The sequence below is a fragment of the Hyperolius riggenbachi genome, chromosome 1, assembly GCF_040937935.1.
Source record: "Hyperolius riggenbachi isolate aHypRig1 chromosome 1, aHypRig1.pri, whole genome shotgun sequence".
Classification (NCBI taxonomy): domain Eukaryota; kingdom Metazoa; phylum Chordata; class Amphibia; order Anura; family Hyperoliidae; genus Hyperolius; species Hyperolius riggenbachi.
In genome coordinates this window covers 405,876,877-405,899,548 of record NC_090646.1, presented here as the reverse complement: position 1 = coordinate 405,899,548, position 22,672 = coordinate 405,876,877, and the positions used below count along the sequence as shown (strand labels likewise).

Sequence of the window (22,672 nt, the reverse complement as noted above, 5' to 3'; positions counted from 1 at the left end):
GTATCGGGCCAGTGGAAAGTCGCGCAGTTCGTGTCTATTGCAAAGTGACCCATCAACTGTTGCCACAGCAACGTGTGTCTACAAGTAGGGAGTAATGAGCCATAAGGAGGACACTTCTGAACAACACTTTGAGGTATACAAGCCCTCAACATGGACACGGCTAATGTAATATATAATGTTGGGGGAAACTGTGACACAAATTTCTCTTGTACCTAGCAAAAGGTTTACAATTGGTAGCTCCAACCCTGTTTAAATGCTGGTGATAGCTGGTCTACACAGTTTTTTATGAAGAAAGGAGGAAAAGAATCTAGTTCTTGTGATATCCATGAGGCAGGGAGCATACTTGCCTATATTTTGTACATATTTTCTGCACGTGAAAACACATTTAAACTGAGAATCTAATGTTAATCAATGGGCTAGTTCATACTTGTATGTGTTTTTCACGTGCAGAAGAAAAACTGACAGCCGCGCAGTACTGTGCATGTACACTATCAATTACAGAGGTATTGGAGATGTGTCGGAGATGGAAGCACGCATTTTCCCACATACATATGCATCAGGACGCTGCCTACCACATTGACACCCGAATGATGCATCTGGGGCTGTTTTTCGCATGCTACCGTGTTTCCCCGAAAATAAGACCGTGTCTTATATTCATTTTTGCACTAAAATATGTACTAGGGCTTATTTTCAGGGGATGTCTTATATTTCTATAAACGCACAAGGTCCTGTGCTGTGTGTCCTCCTGCCTACCTCACTGTACTGCCTCTTCCTCTGCTGGATCCACCTCTTGTGTCCCCCTTGTACTCTTAGTGTCCTCCTGGTGTCCCCCTCTGTACCGGTATCCTCCTATTCCCTGTCCTTCTGTGTCCTATGTCTTTTGCTGTCCCCCATGCCCTCCTGGTGTCCCCCGTGTCCTCCAACTTCCCCCCCCTGCATTCTCTTTTTTTTCACCCAGCTCTATGCCTCTGTGTCCCCAAGCTTCAGCCTATGGGGAAGAAGTATGGCAAATTGTAAAATTTAAAATATGTGCAAACATAAGAAGTTAGGATTTCCAGAGTAAAATGAGCCATGAATTACTTTTCTCCTATGTTGCTGTCACGTACAGTAGGTAGTAGAAATCTGACAGAAGTGACAGGTTTTGGACTAATCCATCTCTTCATAGGGCATTTTCAGCAAGGCTTGTATTCTTAATAAAGATATTCCCTAAAAAGGATTTAAACTATGATGCTGGCCAGCTTCCCTGCTCCCTACACAGTTTTTTGGCAGTTGGACAGAGCAACTGCCATTCATTAAGTGCTTTTGAAAATAAATAAATCCCTGAGAATCCCCTATGAAGAGATGGACTAGTCCAAAACCTGTCGCTTCTGTCAGATTTCTACTACCTGCTGTAAGTGACAGCAACATAGGAGAAAAGTAATTTAAGGCTCATTTTACTCTGGAAATCCTAACTTCTTATTTATGTTTGCACATATTTTACAATTTTTCGCCAAAGTGCCCCTTTAAAGAGAACCCGAGGTGGGTTTGAAGAATATTATCTGCATACAGAGGCTGGATCTGCCTGTACAGCCCAGCCTCTGTTGCTATCCCAAACCCCCCTATGGTCCCCCTGCACTCTGCAATCCCTCATAAATCACAGCCATGCTGCTGACAAACAGCTTGTCAGAGCTGGCTGTGTTTATCTCTATAGTGTCAGTCTGCTTCTCTCCCCGCCTCCTGCAGAACTCCAGTCCCCGCCTGCATCCCTTCCCTCCCTGCTGATTGGAGGGAAGGGACAGGGGCAGGGACCGGAGCTATGCAGGAGGCGGGGGAGCAGCTGAGACTGACACTACAGATGTAAACACAGCCTCACAGCATGGCTGTAATTTATGAGGGATTGCAGAGTGCAGGGGGACTTTAGTGGGGTTTGGGATAGCAACAGAGGCTGGGCTGTATAGGCAGATCCAGCCTCTGTATGCAGATAACATTCTTTAAACACACCTCGGGTTCTCTTTAACATAGGATTCAATTTACAAACAAATTCAACTTACAATCTCCCAAAACGGAACCGGTTTGTAAGTAGGGGACCTCCTGTACCAATATTCTGCTATTGAGTAGTGGCTAATTCCGATAGTGGAATATCTGTAGTTTTTACCAATTTATTTTACTTTCTACTAACCTAATCCTCTTCTCACATTAACCCACCCTCTATTGATGCCTAATACTAACCTACCCCCTGGGCCTTTATCTTCGCCGCCTTTGGCACTGAAAGCTCCCTCTGCTATAATTGTACACCCTTCTACCAATATTTATTGTACACCAACTGTGCCTAATTGTCCCCCTGGGCGCTGCTACGGCTGCAGTGAACATTGAGGGTCATGCAGCACCCATTTTACCGCTCAATGAATGGTGCTCAAATGACCTGTTTTGGTTTTGTGTACAGTATGTTTTACCGGATTGCAAAATATTACTCACATGATTTTTTTTTTTTCCCTTAGTGGCAAATGAGAATTTGTTCCTTGCTACTCATTTCCTGACATACTTTCTGTATGAGTGAGCAAAGGATTACACAGGATCATTTCCATCTGCTCTACTTTATAAAACAGCACAGTACTGCTGCTGAAATGTACAGTTAGAAGGGAAACCTCCCAATATCGATATGTTTCTATTTTTTTTTCTGAAAAAATATTGGGTAGTGTGACGTATATATTCTCTTGAAGCAGAGAGGTGGTGCACACTTATATAACTGTTTACATTGTCCCATCGTGTGTAAAGAAGTAACTATTTGGTTACTTATGATTGGGTTTGGGTATTGTAAACAGAATGAAAGTTTGCAACTCCTCTTTGCATATCTTTTAATCCGCCTCAAGTTTGTCAGCTAACTAAATAAGTATGACCCTAACACAGCAACAGTGAAGGCGCCGTTTCACATTATGGGAAGAGGAAAAGAAAGGCCTGTTTACCAGCTATTTTTGAAGACTCGTCTTTGAATAGTAAGTGTACACTCCAGACGTGTAACATATTACTTCCTTAAAGAGAATCTGTACTCTAAAATTCTTACAATAAAAAGCATACCATTCTATTCATTATGTTCTCCTGGGCCCCTCTGTGCTGTTTCTGCCACTCCCTGCTGCAATCTTGGCTTGTCATTGCCAGTTTAAGGCAGTGTTTACAAACAAGACATGGCTGCTAACCAGAGTTTGATAGGCTGAGAGGAGCTCAGTCTGTGACTCACACAGAGCCTGCAGGGGGCGTGAAGAGGGTGTATATAGCTTCTATCCTATCACAAGCAGAGCAGCACATTCCTGCCTGAGTGCCTGGCCGTCAGAGGAAAGAAGATTAGATTATATAACCGATAATACAGCCACTGTGCATTTAGGAAAGGCTGCAGTAAGGCAGACCACATTAGAACAGGTATAGGAACTTATAGGATAGAAGAAATAAGGATGAAAATTGTGTTACAGAGTCTCTTTAATCTAACAATGGAAAGATCAGCAGAGACAAGTGAGAAAAATGATTGGGCTTGTTAATTGATTAAAGCTGGCAGTCAGACATGCTGCTATGATCTAATAACCCTTTGGATATATTGTATGGAAAAAAGTCTCAAAGTAGTGTTGAAACTAAAGCCTCATGCACATGCTCAACAAAAGTCTTTTAAATGCGACCAACGATTGATAAGACGCAGCTCAAGTCAATCCAACAGTTGGATTGACTTCAGCTGCGTCTTATCCGTGATATTTTACTTGACAAAAGTTGTCAAACTGCAAGTTGTTTTATAATTGTGCATTTAAAAGACCTTTGTTGAGTGTGTGTATGAGCCTTAATACTCCTAAATGTATGTTATGAAGGGGTGATCACTGAGCTTACACCCAACCATACTGGAGAAAACAAAAGCAGTTTGGCAAGGTCTTCTGACTTTAGTTACTTCCCACCACTCCATTATCACAGATAAGAGATTGGCCTCAATTCACTAAGCTTATCTCCTGTCTTTAATAACATTTCTATAGTTATCACCATGGTGATAAGGCATGTAGTATTCAGGAAACATTTTACCTCAGGCAAACCTAAAGTTAAATCTTCTGTCTTTAAGTTAAAGGTCCGTACACACGCCGGACTGGAGGCAACGACGGGTCCGTCGTCCCCTCCCGCTGGGTGGGCGTTCCAACGACAGTCCGGCGTGTGTACGCACTGTCGGCGGACTGATACGGCTGTTTCTGAGCGATCGTTGCCTCCAGTCCGGCGTGTGTACGGACCTTAAAGCAGGCCATACACTGGCTCGATTCACGGCCGTTTCGACAGCAGATCCGATCCTGGGATCGGATCTGCTGCCAATCGCTTGCGCTAAACGCACCCGCCGATCCGATTCCCTCCCGAAATCGGATCGGACCGTCGATCGCGCCGTGCGGGAAATTACCCTCGATCGCCCGGCGGTAGGAGCGCGTCGCTTGCGGCGTACGATTCGGGCCCGATCCGAGCATGTATACATTACCTGAAGCTGGCTCCGGGGTCCTCTTCTCCTCGCTGCACCGCATTTCCGCATGTCCCAGTGTACGCTTATACTTCCTGTGTCACTCCGGTGACCAGGAAGTTGAAATAGAGGGCGCTCTATTTGAACTTCCTGGTCACGGAGTAACACAGGAAGCGCCGGGATGGAGCAAGAACAGCGGTGCGGTGCAGTGCGGAGAAGACGCCCGGGAGCCAGCCTCAGGTAATGTATACGGGGGGGGGGGACAGGCGGCAGGAGCAGCTGAACAGATTGTGATCGGTTTCAGGCTGAAATCGATTCACAATCTGTTTGCAGTAAAGGCAGCCATACGATCCCTATCTGATCAGATTCGATCAGATAGGGATCTGTCAGCTGGTCGATCTAATGGCACATCGACCAGTGTATGGCCACCTTTACTCTTCAATCCTTAAAATAACTCTAGAAGTTAGAGAGGCTATTAACTGCGTGTGAAAATAACTACATAGGAGGTAACTTAAGGAATGAAGAGATAAGATAACTCTCTCACTGTGTGGAGGTAAGTTTTTTTTTTTTTTTTTCTCTCGCCTTATTATCTCCAGCGGGATCTTAGTGAATTGAGGCCAAAATCTTTGTCCATAATACCAGGTCTGTGCTCACGCAAGATCTAGGTCTCCCCGCTGGGACTGGTACCGATATCTTGGGCAACATTATAGGGCTGCATCTACCACCAGGGAACATTCTATGGGAGAGGAAGGGGGGCCACTAGACGCTAGGTAATTCTGTATGATTCAAGCATAACCTGAGATTTTTTGGGGGGTGGGTGGCCAAGGCTTTTTGACGATTATCTTATCCAGTTATCTAGGTATGGCTATTTTTCCTGTATGGAGCTTGAGCTGAACCAGACAGCTAAATTGATGTGACGATAGATTCAATGATTGCTGTATTAAATTGCACCATTACGTTCTGTGGTGGACCAAACTTTTTCAGCTGCCATTGGTGGCACATCCCTTGTTGGGCATTCTTGATGATGGCAGCAGTGTTGGTTTACAATTTAATGGGTTGTTAGTTTCCCTTATCCTTACTCTCGAAAATGTTCCCACTTTTAACATCACTTATAAGAGCTGGCTAGATAATCAATGCTGTTCTCTCCCCTAAGGACCAGAACTGGTTTATTATTTTTTTACTCAGTGATTATGGTGATTGGCTCACAGTGATCACAGGGTCAAGAGTCAATTAAAATTGTTTCTTTGTTCTTATGTTGTTTTCTACTTAAAGGGACTCAGAGCTCTAACATTAACATTAAAAAGTTTATACATACCTGGGGCTTCCTCCGGTCCCATCCGCTCCGATTGCTCCCAAGTCGCAGTCCTCCGCTGCCAGCAGCTTCGGGAACTGGGTCCCATCACTGACGTCAGTCGTGGGCAGCTACGCAGGAAAAGTGCGCTCTTTCATAGAGGACGCACTGCTCTTACGCCACACTGGCTCCAACTGACGGAAGTGCGGGGACCCGGTTCCCAAAGCTACGGGCAGTGGAGGACAGCGGCGTGGGAGTGATCAGAGCTGATGGGGCTTGAGGAAGCCCCAGGTATGTATAAAATCTTTTTAATGTTATAGCTCTGGCACACTGCCCTCTTAAATGCAGTAGCCTGATATATCATGAGTTAAAATTTATTTTTACCGTAACACGCGGTTCCTCCAAATCTCTGACCGGAAAAATATGTACATATTGACATTTACACACAATGTGGTCAAAGGTATTACATATGAAAGCATCAAGTCATTGAGCAGCATGGTGGATAGTGGTTTACTCTGGTCTTGCATTTGTAGTATTCTGTGTTCAAGTCCATCTGAATGGTGTTTGTATGCCAGTGATGGCTAACCTTGGCACTCCAGCTGTGACAAAACTACAAATCTCAAATCCCATCATGCCTCTGCCTCACCGAGTTATGCTTAGAGCTGTCAGAGTATTGCAATGGCTCATAGGACTTGTAGTTCCACCACAGCTGGAGTGCCAAGGTTATCCATCACTGTTGTATGCTAACAAAATTGGTGTTACTGAAAACAATCTGTGTTCCCCTGCACGGACTTGTATTCCCAGTCTGAATAAGCTGATCAGAACTACACTCTGTGATCCACTGCTCAAGCCCATCCCCCTACTGCTAGAGGGGAAACGCTCTATATAGCTGCTTGATCAGCTCCTGCATCCAGTTGAGCTCTGTACACGTAGGTGCTCTTATTGTGCGCGCTCTACTTTTGATTTCTCTCCCTATGGGAAACTATTTAGCTAGCCATGCATCTAGTGATTCTGATTCAATCGACAAAGCAATCGACTTTAAGGAATCGACTTCAGTATGGTTGATTGAAAGTCGATCGACTAGTGACCCACACACTACAAACAATATCCTATGCGATTCACATTCACCTACACATTCGATCTGACCGATGTTGTGCTTCCATGCTCTGAATGCAAAAATCAATTCAGAGTCAATCGAATGACTTGTGAACAGTAGCTGATTCCTGTGCAATTGACCGATATCTTGCAGCCTGCTTGATTGACTAAGCTGGTCGATTTGACATGATATCATCCACTTTTCATTGATTGGGAATTCTGGAACACACTCGATTCTCTCTCAGTTCTATAAAACAATCAAATCACATGGTGGATCCTACAGCCAAATCGCTAGATGTATGGCCACCTTAAAGTTCTTGCAGCATGGTGCTTCTCAGTCTGCATATCTGCACAGCAATCTTTCCAATACTCTGTGTGTGTCATACTATAGTTGCTGTTACTGGTAGTAGCTTCTGCTAATCTTACGGTGCCCATACATCTAGCGATTTTGCAGTACGATCGACCATTCGATTTGATCATTTTATCAAATCAAGAAGGAATCAAGAGAGAATCGAGTGTGTTCCAGAATTCCCAATCGATGAAAAGTGGATGATATCATGTAGAATCACCCAGCTTAGTCGATAGAGCAGGATGCAAGATCTTGGTGCATCGCACAGGAATCAGCTACTGTTCACATATCATTAGATTGATTCTTGCATTCAGAGCATGGAGACACAACATTGGTCAGATCGATTAGCAGGGACGGAGCAAGACCAAGTTGCGCCTGGGGCAAGGTCAGGTTTTGGCGCCTAAACTGACGTTCATTTTGCCGCCTTTTTAAGAATTCAACAAACTGCGCCTGGGGCAAGATATGTGGGTCAGTAGTCGATTGACTTTCAATCAACTATACTGAAGTCGATTTCCCAATATTGATCGCTTTGTTTGAATCAGAATCCCTAGATGTATGGCTACCTTTATCCAATACAATTTGCACATAAAATTAACACACTAGAGCAGTGACAACTAATTGTCATGTGTCTTTGTCAGCAACTGTATTGGATGATGATGGTAGCAGAACATAAGATACATACTCTCCTTCCATAACTGTTCCCTAGAAAGATCCTTTGTGATTTGGGAACCTCCTATGAACGGTTTTTGTGGAGACAGCGTTCAGCAGCCTGAGTCTGAACTCAATCAAGAGAGGAAGTGGGAAGGACACACGAGAGGTTGGTCATTGGTGATCCAACAAGAAAGCTGAAATTGTGGGTGGTGTCAGACAATCGGACAGTGAAAATGTAGTGTATGTATTGCGCTGAAAAACCTGTGTGACGTGGCCTTTAAAGAGTAACTGTCAGGCTGCAGAAGCTAATTTAAACCTCTATTCTCCTGTGTTAAACAGTTTAGAAGGAAGCTCAAAAGCCATTAGTGAAGATAAAAATTTCAGTTACCTTTGATGTGTGCTTATCAGCAAGTCTGTTATAGACCCATAAAGACGCAAGCCGCAGCTAAACTGCAAAGCATTCTGGGGCCCTCCCCTCGGCTGCTAATGAGAGGTTACAGAAGCTTGTAATCAGTCTAGCTGTGTAGCACTGATAAATCTCGGGGCAGAGTACTCTGCAGGAGTCAGCTATTGTTCCTAGCCACATGGCTCATTAATATTCACTGCACACTGTGTTGTTCAAGTAGGAGCTTATCTGTGATCAGGAAGCAGCCAGGACATGACGACACATTTGACAGAAAAACATGGAGCCTGCCATGAGCTGTCAGGAGCATCTATCTCTGCATATACTATATACAAATTCTGTGAAATCCAAACGTGGACAGTGAAATGCATATGTAATGTAAGTACAGCCAATCTTTAGCTACTGATATATGTGTTTATTTTCTCTGAGACCTTATACCTAACAGCTCCTCTTTAAGTTGTATACACACACTTAGAATAATTGTTGCCTGCATGATCGACGATTTTTTTTTTTTTTCTGCTCTGTGGAGAGGGGAACATGAGAAAGAGGTGCATCCTTGTGGGGAGTAAATTAAAATAAAGGAAAAACACACACGCGCACACACACACACACACACGTTCTTGGCTGAGACAGCTGGATGAGGCTGTTGCTGACAAAAATCTACTGTGTGTACAGTGGCCTCCAATGTGTACAAGGCTTAAGTTATGCAACACGACTAGTCATTAATGACATCATTCAACTCATCAGGAGGTACTTGTACTTGCACTAGATTTCCAAAAGAACTTTGTCTAGCAAAAATCTACTTTAATGTGTTCTTACCTTTACTTTGCATTTGGCTGGATAAGGCAGCACTGGTAAAACATGGGGAATGAAACAAATGACGCTTATCTGCAACGGTTCACTGTGGTGACCAGTGCTGAAATGCATTTCTGTAGGTTACAATCTGTGGGCTTCCCCACGTCCGTTTATTCCTGGTGGAAGGCAAAGCATATCGTGACATCAGCCTATATGCATTGTTTTTAGATAAAACATGAATCAACAGATTGTTTGTGTAATGATTCTTATTGTTTTGTGTTTAAACAGCTGGAAGACGGACATACCCTCTTTGACTACAATGTTGGATTAAATGACATCGTCCAGCTCTTAATCCGTTCCCAGTCTGATAGTACTAGCGGTTCTTCAAAGAAAAAGGAAGGGGAAAACAAAACCCTAACAAATTCTGCAAATAAGCACAAGTCACGTGGAGGCTCTTCTTCCGTTCAACCATCGACATCCGCCCGAGCTTTTCTCATTGATCCAGGAATTGGAATTTACAAGGTCAGTTTTGATTTTATTAAAGCGTAACTGTTAGGCTGCAAAAGCTAATTTAAACCTCTATTCTCCTGTGTTAAACAATTTAAAGGGAAGCCAAAAAGGCAATACTGAAGTAAAAAATCTCTCTTGCTTTGTTTGCTAAATAGCAATCCTCTTTATTCCCAAGCTCCTAAGGAGGCTGCAGGCCGCATAACAGATACTGCAGAGCATGCTGGGGCTGCTTCTTCTCCCTACTGCACTCACTTGGTCCTCCCCTTCATTTACCTATCCTGCCCTAAGGCTGCTTTCACGGTGGGAAGTTACAGGCTCATGTTACAGCAGCCTGTACCAGCAGCCCAACTCACAGCACTGAAAAATCAATGTGCTGTTGACGGTGCACATGTTGCTAGAGTATACTGCACAAGTCCGCTATTGTTCCTAACCACATGGCTAATTAATATTCACTGCACAGTAGTGTTGTCCAGATCATGAACGATTAGGATCTTTGATACAGATCTTTTTTTGTGAGTCGAAGCATCCGATATTCGGTTCACAGTGGATGTCTGGAAGAAACAGGAACTGCAGCTTCTCTCACTCTGCTGCAAATGATTCAAAGATTCGGTTCAAAGATCCGTATCTTTTCAATGATCCGATTCGAATCGTTGAAAAGATCTGGATTTCCCAGTATAGAACTAAAACTGCTCACCTCTGTTCATCTGACAGCCTCCCTGGGACAATCGCACCCCCCCCCCCCCCCCTACTGACAGCATGATCTCCTACACCCCCTCCCCCCCACGAAGAGTGACTGACAATATGCCCGTTAGACCAGGGACTGGTGGGAGTGTCTGAGGGCTGGAACTTGGGAGGGCTAAAGAATCATCAATCAGGAAGCAGGGTAAGGGGGGATATTACATCACAATTGGCTTTATAAAAGACAGTCAAACATGGAACCTGCTAGGGCTGCACGATTTCTCGGTTTTAAACCGAAACCGCGGTTCCTGTGAAGACGATCTGGGGATCGTCTGTATCCGTCGGTTTTCGGTTTTAAATGAGCGGGGGCGGGAGAGGCGCGTCCAGTGCAGAGCGGCACACAGTTCTAGGTAGGTACGCCGTACGGGACTCGAGGGGCGGATCCAGTGGAAGAAGCAGTGCATATTTATGATGCTAATGAGCCGGGCAGCGGAGGGAGTAGAGTCCAGTCCAGAGCGGCGCTTCACACACAGCTTCTTCAATCGCTGGATAGCAATGGAATGATGGAGGCGGTAGGCGGAGCTGTATGCTCTAGTACAGCTCCGCCTACCGCTGCCGTCATACCATCGCTATCCAGCGATTGGTGAAGCTGTGTGTGAAACGCCGCCCCGGACTGGACTCGCCTCCCTCCGCTGCCCGGCTCATTAGCATCATATATATGCACTGCTTCTGTCACTGGATCCGCCCCCCGAGTCCCGTACGGCGTACCTACCTACCTATACTGGGCACTTTACTAGCTATACTGGGGCACTACCTATTCATACAGGGCACTATACTAGCTATACTGGGCACTATACTGGGGCACTACCTATTCATACTGGGCACTATACTAGCTATACTGGGCACTATACTGGGGCACTATACTAGCTATACTGGGGCACTATACTAGCTATAGTGGGGCACTATACTGGGGCACTATACTAGCTATACTGGGGCACTATACTAGCTATACTGGGGCACTATACTAGCTATACTGGGGCACTATACTAGCTATACTGGGGCACTATACTTGGGCACTATACTAGCTATACTGGGCACTATACTAACTATACTGGGACACTATACTAGCTATACTGGGACACTATGCTAGCTATACTGGGACACTGTGCTAGCTATACTGGGACACTGTGCTAGCTATACTGGGACACTGTGCTAGCTATACTGGGACACTGTGCTAGCTATACTGGGACACTGTGCTAGCTATACTGGGACACTGTGCTAGCTATACTGGGACACTGTGCTAGCTCTACTGGGACACTGTGCTAGCTCTACTGGGACACTGTGCTAGCTATACTGGGACACTGTGCTAGCTATACTGGGACACTATGCTAGCTATATTGGGACACTATGCTAGCTATACTGGGACACTATGCTAGCTATACTGGGACACTATGCTAGCTATACTGGGACACTATGCTAGCTATACTGGGACACTATGCTAGCTATACTGGGACACTATGCTAGCTATACTGGGACACTATGCTAGCTATACTGGGGCACTATGCTAGCTATACTGGGGCGCTATACTAGCTATACTGGGGCACTATGCTAGCTATACTGGGGCACTATGCTAGCTGTACTGGGGTAACTAAACTCCCTATACTGGGGCAACTATGCTAGCTATGCCGCCACACCCAAGCCCCCCCTCCCCCCAAAACCCGCTGTGTACAGCACTGTACACTACACTAGGATGCCACCCATCGCAATTTCAATTTTTACCCAAAATCGTGCAGCCCTAAAACCTGCCATGAGCTGTCAGGAGCATCAATCTCTGCAAATACTATGTAAAAATTCTGTGAAATCCAAACGTGGACAGTGAAATGCATATGTAATGTAAGTACAGCCAATATTTAGCTACTGATATGTGTTTTTTTTTCTCTGAGACCCTATACCTAACCGCTCCTCTTTAAATAAACATATTTTTGTTTGTTTTCTATGAGCTGTTTGATTAGATCTTGTAACGTGTGGTGATGATAGACTTTAGTTCTAAGTACTCCTGTCCTTTACACCAGAGTTCCCCAACCCTGTTCTCAAGGCCCACCAACAGTGCATGTTTTGCAGAAAACCACAAACATGCGCAGGTGGGGTAATTAGTGTCTCAGCAGAGTTGATTAACTACCTGTGTGGATTTCCACAAAACATGCACTGTTGGTGGGCCTTGAGGACAGGGTTGGGGAACACTACTCAGAGCCGGGACAAGGTCCTCCAGCACCCAAGGCTGAGACACCAAAGTGCGCCCCTCCATCCCTCCCACTCCAGCCTCACACACTGATTGCTATTAGACTAAGAGGCGCCACAGGGCCCACAACCTCCCCAACACCTTAATATCTAGTTATATGGTTTGCAGTCACTGCTATGTATCCTCTTTTCTTATTTCTTTCTGATTCAAACACAATTAGGAATGACAGCTGAATGAATTCTGCGCCCCCCTCCTACACCGCGCCCTGAGGCTGGAGCCTCTCCAGCCTATGCCTCGGCCCGGCCCTGACACTACTTTAAGCCTTAGCATCTTGAATTATTGCATGTGGTGCGTCATTATTAAGATGCAAAGCTAAGTAGGCTGCTACAGTCCCCTAGGCTTACCAGTGGTGCTATTCAAACTCCCCACAGGGAAGAACAAATGGATTCTGCAAGAGAAGCCTCAGCACACCATGACAGTGTATCCAGGAACTTTTATTTAGGCTTGAAGCGGAATATAACCCAGCATTTCATCTTTGCTCAAAAACATTATTTACAGCATATTATATGCAACCAGCATTTTTTTTTTTTTTTTTACTAGACCAGCATTCGAAGGGTTACACACAGAGCTTGAAAGTTCAGTGCAGTGAAATGTGGACTCATCTGAAGTTGCAGATTATCTTGTGTTTACTTAAAGAGAACCCGAGGTCGGTTTGAAGAATGTGATCTGCGTACATAGGCTGGATCTGCCTATACAGCCCAGCCTCTGTTGGTATCCCAAACCCCCCTAAGGTCCCCCTGCACTCTGCAATCCCTCATAAATCACAGCCTCGCTGCTGTCGACACACAGCGTGTTGCAGCGGGCTGTGTTTTTCTCTATAGTGTCAGTCTGCTGCTCTCCCCGCCTCCTGCAGAACTCTGGTCCCCGCCTGCCTCCCTTCCCTCCCCGCTGATTAGAGGGAAGGGAGGGGGCAGGGACCGGAGCTCTGCAGGAGGCGGGGGAGCAGCCGAGACTGACACTACAGATGTAAACTCAGCCAGCACAGCGTGGCTGTGATTTATGTATGATTGCAGAGTGCAGGGGGACCTTTGGGGTTTGGGAGACCAACAGAGGCTGGGCTCTATAGGCAGAGCAGCCTCAGTATGCAGATAACATTCTTCAAACACACCTCGGGTTCTCTTTAAATGTATCAAGTGAGGAATGTGACGCTTTCTCTGACTGTGGAGAGGCAGCTCGACACATACAAAGAATGTCTGCCTTCTTTACATAATGAATAAAACCAGTTATTAATAAAATAAAAGTCAGCTCACAAAGCAAAAAACTGTACTTTTGGGAACCTATAATTGCTAAATGAATAATACTTATGCACAAATGCAAATATGATAACTGTATGGCATATAAAAAGTAGTAAAACATGCTTTTTATTGAATATTATGTCAGGGTTTTAAACCGCTTTAAGGCTGGTTTCACACCAGGACGTTGCGTTTTAGGGGAAGTTATGGTCGCATAACGTGCCCCTAACGCAACGCCTGGTGCTCTCTGCTGTGGACGTCAGAGTGAGCCGCGTTGTGCAGCTCACTCTGGCGTCCGTGATGCATACTCTTGGACGCATGCGGCATCACGTGGTCCCGCCCGGCCAATCGCCGCACCGAGCGGCCGCTCCAGAAGTAAACATTGCACGTCACTGAGTGCAGTTAATATTAATTAGCCATGTGCCTGGCCGCTCTCCGCTCCTCCCCAACGTTACTGAGCATGTGCAAGCAGTCTAACGCAGCTCTGCCGCTTATAAAGTACTGCATGCAGTACGTTGTCTTATGGCGCAGCGTTACTAAGTAACGCAACGTGGGCACTGTGAACAGCCCATTGATTTTTCATTGCTCTGCGGTGGGGTGCGTTACAGGCTGCTCTAACATGCACCTGTAACATCCCACTGTGAAACCAGCCTTAATGGCAAGCAGAAAAGGCAGCTGATGCGTTTTTCACTCTTACAGGTCCTTCGTCATAGCTCATCATTAGTGAGAGACATAGGAAAGAGTTCATGATGAACATTTCATCACATATATAGGTCCATACTCTGTTAAAGGAACACTGATAAAATGGGAATTTTCACGTCAGCCCTGATATTGGAAAAACATTTTGGGGTCCTGTACCCCCTGACACTAAGTCCTATGTGACTTCTGTCTCAAATAAGCACGCATTTGCCAAGTTTCATCTAGCGCCTAGGTTCTCAACGTGTGGTATGCGTACCCCAGGGGGTACTTCTGATGGTTCCAGGGGGTACTCTGGCTTGATATACTTAATCAAAAATAACACATTTTCGAGTTTTAAAAAAGGATAAATCTTATTATAAAAACAGCAAATTAGTGTTTTATCTAATTAAAAGCAAAAGCAAATGCTTGGAAATTGTTTAGAACCAATTATCATGTACTATGATTAAATATATATTTGTCAAGGGGTACTTGTGATAATGTTTGCTATGCTAGGGGGTACTTGGTGAGTAGAGGGTTTTACAAGGGGTACATCCTAATAAAATAGAGAGAGAGAGAGAGACTTATGCTGTCTGGTTGGTGGTTTTGTAATCTTGATAAATTTTTAAAGCAAACACAGGGAAATCTGGAGCTTTGGAGTGGTCTTATTTTTGAGTATCTCTCCCCTGCATCCAAGACAAATGCTAACATTTATTAAACTAGGAGGAACTTTAGCTTCCAATATGGTTTGCATGCAAAGTATATTATACTAGACACTTGCGCCACGGTGAGGCAAACCTCCGGGCAAGTGACCTAACCTAAATTTAAAACCTTGGGAGCAGCTAAGCAAAAAAAATGATTTGCATATGATTTGCATCTGAATTGAATGCGAAGTGTGCAGAAAATCTATGTAGGTGCTGCACACTGAGCTGGTGGTCATTTCAGATGCAGCCTTAGTGGTATGCGCTGGCGTTCTCCTCGCTGTTAAACTTTGAAAACTGTTCATGCACCTTAATGGAGTTAGCAGTTCAGTTTGTGTTAAACTAGTAGCATTTGTACATGTAACCACTTCTGGAACTTGCTACAATGGGCTCTATTCACAAAACTTCTCATACATGACGTATCACCTAATTGATAAAAAAAAAAAAAAAAACCTTTCAGCACATTTACAAGCAAAATAATCACTCAAAGTAAGTTGTTCCTGATTTGACTTCATTTCAATATTACCTTTCTTATGCTGCATACACACTTGAGATAAAAGTCTTTGGAAAAGGCAAGATCACAGACCAATCTTACCCCCTTCCATGTAGTATGAGAGCCATACTCTACACAGTCTATTCTATGGAGCTGCACTCCCCATCAGATAAAATCTTTGCAAGATGCTGCACACAAAGATTCCCGTACACATTCAAAAGATCATTCTCTGCAAAAGATTTCTTCCTGCAATAGATCCATTCCTGCAAAATGCATTCATAGTCTGAGATCTGCAGATCATCATACACACCTTGTTTAACAGGCAATCATCTGCAGATCAGATCCACCAGGATGGATTTTCAGATCTGCAGATGATTGTCAGATATGCAGATGAAGTCTGTTAAACAAGGTGTGTATGAGGATCTGCAGATCTCATAGACTATGAATGCATTTTGCAGGAATGGATCTATTGCAGGAAGAGATCTTTTGCAGATAATGATCTTTTGAGTGTGTACAGATTCTGTGTGTGCAGCATCTTGCAAAGATTTTATCTGATGGGAAGTGCAGCTCCATAGAATAGACTGTGTAGAGTATGGCTCTCATACTACATGGAATGGGGTAAAATTGGTCTGTGATCTTGCCTTTTCCAAAGACTTTTATCTCAAGTGTGTATGCAGCATTACCTTTAGTTATATTTTTTCTCTTTGGGAGCTTAAAAAAGTAACACAGAACAGGTGAAAAAGCTTTGTGAATTACGCCCAATATAGTTAATTTAACCACTTGAGGACCGTAGCCTTCCACCACCCCCCCCCCCCCCCCCACCCCACCTCCCAGTGACCAGGCTATTTTTTTTTTTTTGCAATTAAGGCCACTGCAGCTTTAAGGCCTCGCTGCAGGGCCGTACAACTCGGCACACAAGTGATTTCCCCCCCCCCCCCTCTTTTCTGCCCACCAAGAGAGCTTTCTGTTGGTGGGCTCTGATCGCTCCGAGGATTATTTATTTATAAGTATTTTTTTTTTTTAAATCTTCCTAACCATCCCCCCCCCATTCCGATTCCCCCCCCCCCCCCACCTCCTCGCCTGGCCATCCTATGACAGCGATCGGCTGTTCAAGGCTTTAGCCTATGGCAGCGGATTGCTCCTGCCCCCCCCCCCGGGGGATAGCCATGTCACACGGCTGTCCCCAGTAGAGTTGGGCGAACTGTTAGCGCAACTGCAGCCAAACTGTTCGGCTGCCCAACCTGTCATGTGGCTGTGGCTCTTACTACTTCCGGGTCGCAATGACCCGGAGTAGTACGTCTGCGCTGGCCCGGCGGAGCGCGTCCTAGATCGCGCTCCCGTTGCCGGGCACTCTCTGCGCATGTGTGTGACGTCACTCATGACGTCACACACATGCGCAGAGAGTGCCCGGCAACGGGAGCGCGATCCAAGTGGATATGCGCGCACAATCTCCCGCAAAACTCCGCCCAAGGACTTGACGCCAGTTGGCTTTAGGTGGTCCTGGGGCTGCCACCACTTTCACGCCCATTGGCCTTGCCGTGGTCTTTAGGTAGTTAGAGACACTGAAGCAAAAAAAAAAAAAATGATATAATGAATTGGTTGTGTAATACGGATAATTACTAAAATTTTAGTAGCAAAGAAAATATTCTAATATTTTTATTTTTAGTTATATAGTTTTTTTATAACATTGCATCGTTCTCTAATGTTTGCAGTTTAGACACTACTCCGCATTCTAAATTGGTTCAAAAGTTCACTAGCCTGCTCTGGAAAATCTTCCCTGCAGAGGGAAAAAAAGATGCATTGTCTTTTAAAGCTTATTATCTCAAGTGTCTGGCAGAGTTCTCTGCGACTTTGAAAGTCGTGAAGCTCAATGGCTAATTTGCATAGATGACTGGAGTTTTTTTTAGCTCTTCCTTTACTGGAAACCATATTAGACTTGTGTCTTTGCTGCTGTTTTTTTTTCTTAGCTGTACTACACATACAAATCATTAGATCATGATTTTTTTTCCACTTCAGTGTCTCTTTAAAGCTCATCAAAGTGAATACAAGTTATAGCATTTAACAATCAAAAAGGTGCTTTCTGGAATGTGGTTGGACTATTTTACCCCCGGAATATTAATTTGAATGATCAGAGATATCTTGCATGATGTCTGAAATGCTCCTCTGCCTTGCCTGCCTCTTTCCACCGAATTATGTGATCACGTTAGGAGTCCTTGGAGACATGGCCTGGCATGGTGGACTTGGGATCAACATAAAGCAAGGAAGGAAGGCATGAACTAAATAATAACTTGCAACACTCTCTCTTGCTAAATTTTTTTCTCTGGCTAAATTTTTCAAAATTGAGTAAGTGGAATCTATCTCTGTTTATAAGGTGGCCCAAATATAGGGGTTACTATAATATGAAAGCATTAATATAAAATGGGGATCACTATATAGCTTTCACTATAAGAGGGCATTATAAAATGGAAAAGGTAGAATTATGGGAACTCTAGTGGGCATTGTATATTAAGACATTATAGTGGGAGCAGTAGAAGAGAGACACATGGAAGGGGTGGTGGGTTCATGTAATAGGATACTCTTAGAGACACCGAAGCAGAAAAAAAAATTATGATATGATGAATTGGTTGTATAGTATGGATATTTACTAGAACACTAGTAGCAAAGAAAATTATTCTCATTTTTATTTTCAGTTATATAGTGTTTTTTTTATAACGTTGCATCATTCTCTAATATTTGCAGTTTACACACTACTCAGCATTCTAAATGATTTTACAGAGCAAGCCAGTGAACTATTGACCTGTCTTCTGCAGAGACAAAAATACAGTGACTGACAGTTGACATAACAAGCTTCAGAAGACAGAGCTCTCTACCACTTTGAAAGTCCTGGAACACAATGGCTCTTTTGCATAGATAACTGGAGTTTCTTAAAGGGACACTTAAGTCAAACAAAAAAAATGAGTTTTACTCACCTAGGGCTTCCAATAGCCCGCTGCAGCTGTCCGGTGCCCTCACCGTCTCCCTCCGATCCTCCTGGCCCCGCCGGCAGCCACTTCCTGTTTCGGGGACAGGAGCTGACAGGCTGGGGACGCGAGTGATTCTTCGCGTTCCTGGCCACAATAGCGCCATCTATGCTGCTATAGCATATATCATATACCATATAGCAGCATAGAGGGTGCTAATGTGTCTGGGAATGCGAAGAATCACTCGCGTCCCCAGCCTGTCAGCTCCTGTCACCGAAACAGGAAGTGGCTGCTGGCGGGGCCAGGAGAATCGGAGGGAGACGGCGAGGGCACCGGACAGCTGCAGGGGGCTATTGGAAGCCCTAGGTGAGTAAAACTCATTTTTTTTGTTTGACTTAAGTGTCCCTTTAAGGCTACTTTCACACCAAGACGCTGCGTTAGATGCGACGTTAAGGTCGCAAAACGTGCCACTAACGCAACGCATGGTGATGGTATTGGAGGACGCTACATAGAGCCGCGTTAAGCAGCTCTTGATGCATCCGTGATGCGTACTTTTTGCCGCATGCGCCGACGGAGACCACGTGAGTGGAACACTCCGCATCACGTGGTCCCGCCAGCCAATAAGCGGCCACTCCAGGAAGTAAACACTGCAGTGCAGTGCATATTTATTAGCCATGTGGCTGGCTGCAATAACACTCTCCCCGCCTCCTCTCCTGCCCCAAAGTTACAAAAAAAATCACTGAGCATGTGCTAAAGCTGCTATAACGTACAGCATGCAGCACTTTCCTTAAACGTGCTTTGTTACAATGTAACGCAACGTGGGCACTGTGAACAGCCCATTTATTTTTTCCTTGCTGGGCTGTGGGCTGCGTTACAGGCTGCTCAAACGTGTGCCTGTAACGTCCCACTGTGAAAGCAGCCTCAGGCTGGTTTCACAGTGGGACGTTATAGGCGCACGTTAGAGCAGCCTGTAACGCAGCCCACCGCACAGTAATGAAAAATCAATGGGCTGTTCACAGTGCCCACGTTGCGTTACATTGTAACGCTGCGTCACAAGACAACGTACTGCATGCAGTACTTTAGACGCGGCTGAGCCGCGTTAGACTGCTTGCACATGCTCACTAATGTTGGGGAGGAGCGGAGAGCGGCCAGGCACATGGCTAATTAATATGCACTGCACGTTATGACGTGCAGTGTTTACTTCCTGGAGCAGCCGCTCTGTGCGGCGATTGGCCGGCGGGACCACGTGATGCCGCATGCGCACAAGAGTGCGCATCACGGCATCACTGACGCCAGAGTGAGCTGCACAATGCGGCTCACTCTGACGTCCAGATCCAGCACCACCAGGCGTTGAGTTAGGGGGACGTTATGCGACCTTAACGCCCCCTCTAACGCAACGTCCTGGTGTGAAATTAGCCCAATTCTTCCTGTACTGGAAACAATATACATAGTACAATTTTTCATTTTTTTTCGATTACATAATTTAGTTCGATTATTCTGTTAGATCGAATATAAAGATTTTTCCAGCATGTCTGATCAGATTTTACTAAAAAAACCAAAAAAAAAAACCAGGATAATCGTTCGAATTACTTGATCGAAAAAAAAAACAACATATTTTAAACTTTCATTCAATTCGATCATTTTAGATCGAATAAACTGGAAAATCAAGCGTTTTTATTGTATCGTGTATGGGCTCCATTACTTATGTCTGTGCTCCTATTGTTTTATTTCTTAGCTGTACTACACATACAAATCATATCATATTTTTTTCCGCTTCAGTGCCTCTTTAATAGGTGGAATAAATTGGGAGCTAAATAAGAAGTCTATTACACTAAAAACCCTTAAGTCAGTAACTACCTCTTATTTAAAACCATGCCCCCTACTAGATACATTTTCATGTAACCCATTTTTTTTTTTTACTATATATTTTTTTTAATTATTATTATTTACAAAATACAAAAATTTACACAAAGGAGGAAACCTACCTTTTTATCTCAAGACTGAATATCGCCATACCTTTTATCAGGTGCATAAGTCTTGATAAATAGCCAATGCATTTATTTTAAACAATTCTGTTTGAAAATTGGAAAACAAATAAGAAAAACAATGTATGGCTTCTTTCAGAAAGATTACAGGATATGCAGCATTCAGAATACAGTGTGCCTATCTTGAAGCTTAACAAGGGACATTATTTTGGAAAGTCAGTGGAAGTGTAACAGTGCCTACATATACTGTAGGAACTAATATGACTATCACACTTCCAGATTTTCCGTTACTACCATATGCTGTGAGATTAGACGTCTACCATTTACTAGTCATTCTTACCTAAGCAGGAAATGTATTCTCAGTATAATCATCATCAGGCAGCAGCAATAGCAAACTGAGGCAACACTAGGATCTGCCTGATTGTCAGTCTACCAAAACATTTATACCGTAGAGCGGTCAAGGTGAAAAAATTGAAAACCATTACATGATTAACATGGTAATACAGAATGAATTGAATAGCTATCATATATTTTATCCCACGCAGTCGTGGGTGCAGTTGTATTTTAAGTCAGTCATTGTTGGCATAATGTGTTGCGCGTTCTCTGTGTCATATTAAACCTGGAAGGATGAAGGCTACTATTTCAGCAAAAAAGTGTCCATAAAATGTATTTGAAAATGTTTTCATGGATGTGAAACCTCTACAAAAACACTTCCCACAGAGCCAAGTTCTGCTCTCTCCTAGAGCCCCTCCTCAATGCAGCAATAATACAGTGCTGTAGAGATGTCTCTGTAGATCACCAGAATCCTGCGATTTCCCCAGAAACAGCTACGTCAGTACCCCTCTCTACAGCAACAAGCAGTATCTGTGCCACTCCATGCCCCCCATCCCTCCACCCCAGCATGCAGCAGCCCTTCCTCTGCAGCAGTTTGTCACAGATATGCCCGCCCTTTCCTTCCTCGCTGTATGGACCGCACAGGCTTCTCCCAGTCTCTAGAGTACACAGGTGCAGCAGTGACCAAACTCCTTATGCACCTCTTGGCCTCATGTGTCAGCACTGCACTGCTCTGCTGTTAAGCATTTCACATTTTCTTGGCAATTGAAAAATGTATGCATTTTTAAATGCTTACATTGTTGTAAAAACGCACCTTTCTGGATGTTTTGAAATACATTTTTAGGGAAAAACTGCACACGGTGTCCAGTAAAAAGGAACCCCATTAGATGTAAATGAGCCCATTAATTAACATGGGTTGTCACTAATGTGTTTCTGGATTGCAGAAAAGTGAAAAACACATGCTGTGTTAGGTGTGTAGAAAAACACACAGAAAACTGAAAAACTGTGCTTGAAGCTGGTTGTTTCAAATTGTTCAATTTGGCTAACCCTGATCCCATGCCTGGGGCATTTCCTGCCTTGCTTTATCACCAGTAATGTTATAAATTTTAATTAAGACTTTTTTTTATTTATTTATGACACCTTAAAGAGACACTGAAGCGAAAAAAAAATGATATGATTTGTATGTGTAGTACAGCTAAGAAATAAAACATTAAGATCAGATACATCAGTCTAATTGTTTCCAGTACAGGAAGAGTTGAGGAACTCCAGTTGTTATCTCTATGCAAACAAGCCATTAACCCTCCTGGCGGTTTGCAAAAAAATCGCCAGGGGGCAGCAAATCTTTTTTTTTTTTTTTAAATTTTTTTCATGTAGCGAGACTCGCTACATGATAGCCGCTGCTCAGCGGCATCCCCCCAGCCCCTCCGATCGCCGCCGGCGATCGGAGATCCGGTTCAAAGAACGGGATCTCCCGGAGGGCTTCCCCCGTCGCCATGGCGACGGGGCGGGATGACGTCACCGACGTCATCGACGTCGTGACGTCAAAGGGGATTCCGATCCACCCCATAGAGCTGCCTGGCACTGATTGGCCAGGCAGCGCACGGGGTCTGGGGGGGGGGGGGCGGCTGCGGCGCGACGGATAGCGGCGGATCGGCGGGTAGCGGCGGCGATCGGGCACTGCACGCAGCTAGCAAAGTGCTAGCTGCGTGCAGCAAAAAAAAAAATATGCAAATCGGCCCAGCGGGGCCTGAGCGGTGCCTTCCGGCGGCTTACCC

At 44.5% G+C, this 22,672-nt stretch overlaps 1 protein-coding gene across 1 annotated transcript in view; it reads left to right on the top strand.

Annotated features, from left to right (window-relative positions):
- The window catches only part of UHRF2 (ubiquitin like with PHD and ring finger domains 2), a 149,221-nt gene that overhangs the window by 24,568 nt on the left and 101,981 nt on the right, over positions 1-22,672 (top strand). The window contains exon 2 of the mRNA XM_068235421.1: positions 9,320-9,553. Coding sequence (XP_068091522.1) covers positions 9,320-9,553 — 234 coding nt within the window. The remainder of the gene's footprint in view (positions 1-9,319; positions 9,554-22,672) is intronic.